Raw genomic sequence first — 6,000 nt, forward strand, 5'->3', positions numbered from 1 at the left:
AAAAAGGTAGAGGTTTCCTAAACTGTTACTGTCTGAGGCAGTCACTAAACAAGACTACCTGTACAATGTATATAATTCATGTATAGTTCATCTGTCAATAAATAACGCTTGGCCTTCGGGAAATGCGTCAAAACTGTAGGAAGAAGCTTTAACATATTACCTATTTATTTTTTTTCCAGAGTTTATTGCTGTCCCCTACTGCTGTTTTAATGAGGTACCACGACAAGGTTATTTATCTGTTTATTTTATTTATTAAATTTATATGCTGTATTTCACTGTTGGTGTTTATTATACATAAGAAATACCTCTAAAAATGCCTATTCAGTTGTGTCTGCCTCTAGGAGGCGCTGCTCATCTCCATTTCCTAGCCAAGGGAGCCAATGTCATTGGACAATACTGTCCAAGGCGCACCGCACCAAAGTGGTACCTATTTATCTACTTGCATTTACATGCTTTCGAACTGAGGTAGGAGCTGAGGCAAGTAACGGCCTCTCACAAAGCACTTGGGTCTCAAACTGCCAACCTTCCAGTGAATAAGTGTCTTAACCACTAGGCCACCACACCCCTCAAGTCTAGTAAATACAATGCTGAGTGGCAACCAACAAATGTTGACTGTGTGACTGCAGGAATGCTGTGATGGTTGTTAAGTGCAAGAACTGGTTAATAAGTCACTTTTTTTTTTAGTGCCACTGTAATTTTCCACAATCATTAAACGAAAAGTTGTTAAATCGGGGATTACCTGTACATTAAAAATGCAGGCAGTCCCAGAGGAGTCGATTCTGAATTCATTACCAAACCAGAGCTGTGTTGACATTTTAATTTGGAAATCAGAAACGGATAGTGCACAGAAAACAATTTTAGAATTGTTTAATGATTCAGACATTAAATGCCGAACTGAGGACTTTGAGAGAGAAATAATCATCCCGTTTTGAAGAGAAACCTCCCAAAAGATTCAGGACATGCCAGCAAACTTTGGATGAAGACCCCTAATATATGTTTGCTACCCGTTTTCCACTGCAACAAAGATCAAGCTTCTTCTATCAAAAGTAATAGCATCAGTGGACTGATACTTGTTGACAAATGATATCTTATCCCAAAGACAAGCTTTTTGATGTGGAAGGGACCATCTGGAAGTTGATGAATCACACAGACTTAGCTCAGAAGCAGAGATTGGGGTGTTTTCATGCAGATCCAAAGAAAAAGCCCGGAAATGGCATTATAGCAAGAATGCATAACCCGGATCCGTGAACACGAGTCAGTTACATCTTAAGTTCAGAAGACTTTTCAGCATGAGGCAGCTTCTATCAGGCAAAAACTGCGAGCTTCGGGGGGGGGGGAGTGTAAAGAGGCAGCAAATTGCTGGTTTTATTATGAACTTTGCGTTCTCCAACAAGGAGGAAAGGGACACCAAACACCCTGAAGTTCTCTGCAGGTGGACTGAGGAGCAGCTACTCCAGCCCCGGTTACAATGGAATTGGGCCAACTCTTGTGCAGCCCAGGGAGACCTGAATTTACGTTCTTCCGTTTGTGTGAAAGCAAGCCGGCGGAAGGTTGGAGTCAGCCCAACCTTGCTACCGGTCCCCACCCCACGTGCAGCCCAGGGTTCACCTGGGCACGCGAGGTCCCCTCGTCCCCAGCATCTGCGGAGCACCTGGATGGAGAAGCCCGCCAGGTGCAGAACTTAAGCAGTGCTGGAGCAAACCGGACCCTCAAACCGAGGGACCCCTTAGGTTTCTCCCAGCCTTCCCCCGGCACTTTCTCGCGGGGGAATCATCCCTGAAGTCGAAAGCAGAGGATGATGGTGGCGGTGGTGGTCAACTCACCTTCAGCCTCACGGGGCAGGACGGCGAAGAGAGCCAAGGCGAAAAGAAGCCGCAGCGGCGCTGCCGGGCAATCCATAGCAAAGAAAAGGTGGCTTGATCAAACACGAGAAGCCCGCGGGGTTTTTCCTCGGCTGCAAACTCGCGGCGGGGTTTTTCCTGGGCACCATCAGAAAGCAAAGACGACCCGCTCCCCCGGCTTTCTTTTCCGGCTCCGGGCAAGGGAGATCGGCGGTGGCGGCGGCAAAGAGAAGCGAAGGGAAAAAGGAAGGAGGCCCGGGAGCAGATCTCCCGGAGGGATCGGGCAGAGAAGGTGGGCTGGTGCTGCCGCTGCGGACGGAGAGGCAAGTCCGGGCTGAGCAGCGAAGAGCGGGCGCCAAGCAGCGGCCGGTCTGCCTTCTTTGCGCCAAGCGCGGCGGCTTCTCCAAGCGGGCGCCCGCTGCAAGTTATCCTCCGCCCTGCTAAGTTCCCCCAGGCGGAGCGACCACCACCCCCTACACACACACTCACACACGCTCCGCTCGCGATCCCGCAAGCCCGCCCCCGACGGCTTTGAAGAGATCCCCTCCCCTCCCGGAGCCCGCGTTGGCGTCGCCCGCCGGCCACCCACCGAGGCGCCTCACCGAGGCTGCGGCGGATCTGCCCACCGCCGGCGCGCCCCGGGCGAGGCTGCCTTCCCTCCGGGCGCCCGCGCTCGGGCACCGCTCCAGAGGCAGAAAGGTGGGGTGTGGAGGTGAATCGACGCCGCCGACCCCCCCCCCACTTCCCAAGCCAAGCCCCGGCTCGGCTGCGCTGCTGCTCGGCGGGGAAAACTTTACTGCGGGTTCAGATCCATCCCGGCAGCGTGTAAAAAGACGCCCCCACCCACTCCTCCCAGTTCAAGACCCGATCCGGGCAGGGGACCCGCTCCCCCCCCCCCAAAAAAAGGCGAGAGACTCCGGTGGGTGCAAAAAAAAGCATTTGGGCGAGCTTTATTTCTCCCACGCACTGCCAAGCCAGCCTTTCCCGCCTCTCCGGGCTTTGCAACGCGCGGGCTGTTGTGTGTGTGTGTGTGCGCGTTGCGCGCTCCCCTCCCCGCCCCTCTTTAGCACAAGCCAGCCGTGCACATGGAACCCCCCCCCCCCGTTCGCTCTCTGCAAGCCTGTCCTGGAAAAGGCGAGTTTTGCAACCGTGGCGGGTTGCAGGTTGTGATTTGCACGGAGGGAAATTCTCGCGCCGAAAAGCAACCGGCGAGGGATTTGCAAAGGGCGCCTTTTAAAAATCCCCCCCCCTCCTTAAAAGCCCAAACGATTGCTCCTCTTTTCTTCTCTCTCCCAACCCGGGCAGACTCCGTGTGAAAGCGGCGGACCCAGGAAGGGAGAGGGCGGGGTGGGGAAAGGAGGGGAAGGGGTCGCGATCGGGCTGGGCTGGCAAAGATTCCAGAGTGTCACGTGAGAAAGAGCGCGAGCGGGCGTGCAACCTGATCCTGTTGTCTGACGCTGCTGCAGAAGTTGATCGGGGGGGGGGACGTTGGCCCCGGAGAGAAGGAGGGGGGGAAGAAGGGGTGCCCTAGCGTGGGCTCTTGGTTCACACGCCCACCCTGCAGCACCCAGCAAACTGCTGCTGCCCCTCTAATTAAAACTAGCTTAGTAGGATCTTCCCACTCCACTTCCCCCAAACTCTGAAAGATCGTCCGGAAAAAAAAAACCTGCGTGTTTTAATCACGCACAGATATACACGTACGCACAGGCCTTTGCGGGTGCCCAGCTGCAGAAGTTTTTTCCATCGTGCTCCCCAAATTCCCGGCTGAGACAATCTTGCCTGTAAACACCCAACAATTAACAGAATAAGAGTTGGAAGGGACCTTGGAGGTCTTCTAGTCCAGCCCCCTGCTCAAGCAGGAAACCTCATATACCATTTCGGACAAATGGCTGGCTGAATTATTAAATTAAAGGGAAAGAGCCACAGGTCAAACCTTACAGGGGCATCCCCATCAGCTGGCTTATATGTTGTTTAGTGACCTGCTTCATTTAGTGACCTTTTGGTGGCAGTAACTTTGTGACCAATTTTTATCTTGACAAGCTTCAGCGATGGAGGTGGTGGTAGTTATATGTGCTATCACTCTGGTTACTTCAGAATCCCTGGTGTAGAAAAATAGAATAGCAATGAAAAAGAATTCTGCGTAGGAAGAGGGGCTAGTCAATTTTTAATTTTATTGATTGGCATGCCACCTTTATTAATTTTATAAATCAAGGTGGTGAACAATACCAACACATCTTCCTCCTATTTTCCCCACAACAGCAACCCTGAAGGTGAGGTGGGCTTGAGAGACAGCGACTGTGGCCCAAAGTCACTCAGTTGGCTTTCCTGCCTAAAGCAGAACTAAAACTCACCACCATCTCCTGGCAATTGAACCAAAGTTAACCAGGTGACTTTCAAGGCTAAGGCAGGAATTGAACTCGCAGTCTTCCACTTTCTAGCCTAGTGCCTTAACCACTAGACCAGACTGGCTCCATTTAATATGTCCCTAGTTCAGGGGTAGGCAACCTTGGCTCTTTTATGATTCATGGACTTCAACTCCCAGAATTCCTGAGCTGGCCACACTGAGGGAAAAGGGAGAGTTTCCAAATTGAGCCATGCTGGCTCAGGAATTCTGGGAGTTGAAGTCCACCAGTCATAAAAGAGCCAAGGTTGCCTACCCCTGCCCTAGTTCATACATTCACCTGCTTACATAATATCTATCATCACCATTTCATTTGATATTTTGAGTTTATGCAAGAGGAACTACACGCGCGCACACACACACAATGTTCATCGTAGCTTCCTCCTAGTTTGCGATAAACCTTTATCTCCCTATGTTGTGTTGTATATATCTAAGAGATTCAATCAAATCTGAGCTTTGCAAGCAAGCGAAACTGAAGTTAGGGATCAAGATTTACCGCTCAGACCTGCTCTTGGATGTCTCACAGAGCATAAATTTTAAAAATCGGGTTAAGCCTGGTTAAAAAAAAAAAAAAAAACCCTATGCTGCAATAAGGTTGCAATTTTGGGAGTAGATTTGACAGCAGGTTCACTTAATGAGTTACATTACAACAGCACTGAAAAAGTGACTTACAGCTGGCCCTTAACAACCATCACGTCATCCCCATGGTCAAATGATCTAAATTTGGGCACTTTGCCAACTGGCCTGAATTTACAACTGTTACAGGATCACGGCTGGCCTTTGTGACCTTCACAGGGGCAGTTTCTGACAAGCAAAATCCTTGGGATTCACTTAAGGACTGTGATTCACATAATGACTTGGAAAATGGTTGTAAAATCAGGCAGGACTCGCTTAATGACGACATAGCTTAGCGATGGGTGTTCCAGTCCAACTGTCATAAATCGAGGACTACCTCTAAGTGGGAGCAGTGAACCCCCAAATTTTGTTGGACTTCGCCTACCATACCATCCTCCCCATCCAGTAGCTACACAGGCAGGGCCTTGTTTGAGTTGAGGTGCCCCCAACATCTAGAGAGCTACATGTTCTTCACCCTGTCTTAGATCCACCTTCGTGATACAGGCAGTCCTCAACTTAGGACCACAGTTGAGCCCCAAATTTCTGTTGTTAAGCGGGACATTTGTTAAGTGAGTTTTGCCCCATTTTACGACCTTTCTTGCCACAGTGGTTAAGTGAATCATTGCATATGTTAAGTTAGTAACACAGTTGTTAAGTGGTTTCCCCGTTGACTTTGCTTGTCAGAAGGTAGCAAAAAGGGATCACGTGACCCCGGGACACTGCGGCCGTCATAAATGTGAATTAGTTGTTGATGATCCGAATGTAAATCACGTGACCGTGGGGATGCTGCAATGGTCCTAAGTGTGAAAAATGGGTCATAAGTCACTTTTCTCAGTGCTGTTGTAACTTTGAACGGCCAGTAAGTGAACTGTCCTAAGTTGAGGACTAGCTGTATTGTTGGGGTTTTTTTTTAGAGTTTTATTGGTTTATAATATATGATACAATCGAAATACAAAGTAAATAGCGGGAAAGATGGTGTTGAAGGAAAAGTCTTCATCATGGTTCAGTCCAAGCCGGGAATAAACAACATGGCGACTGCTTTAGAAAGAAGGTTGCAGTTTATTGAAGAGGAGAGCCAGACAGGAAGATGACTCTGGAAGAAAAAAGAGAGAGCACATGTAGGGAGTGGGTTTTTATACCCTC

The 6,000-nt window shown here is 49.7% G+C and overlaps 1 protein-coding gene across 2 annotated transcripts in view; it reads right to left on the reverse strand.

The window, feature by feature from the left end:
- The window catches only part of FRAS1 (Fraser extracellular matrix complex subunit 1), a 416,742-nt gene extending 414,456 nt beyond the window's left edge, over window positions 1-2,286 (reverse strand). For both annotated transcript variants that reach the window (XM_039318704.1, XM_039318705.1), the window contains exon 1: window positions 1,824-2,286. In XM_039318704.1, the coding sequence (XP_039174638.1) occupies window positions 1,824-1,899 (76 nt within the window). In that variant the 5' untranslated portion in view covers window positions 1,900-2,286. The remainder of the gene's footprint in view (window positions 1-1,823) is intronic.
- Window positions 2,287-6,000: the final 3,714 nt, after the last annotated feature.

The sequence above is a fragment of the Crotalus tigris genome, unplaced genomic scaffold (genome assembly GCF_016545835.1).
Source record: "Crotalus tigris isolate CLP2741 ecotype Arizona unplaced genomic scaffold, ASM1654583v1 scf7180000021465.51407817327:1047546, whole genome shotgun sequence".
NCBI lineage: Eukaryota > Metazoa > Chordata > Lepidosauria > Squamata > Viperidae > Crotalus > Crotalus tigris.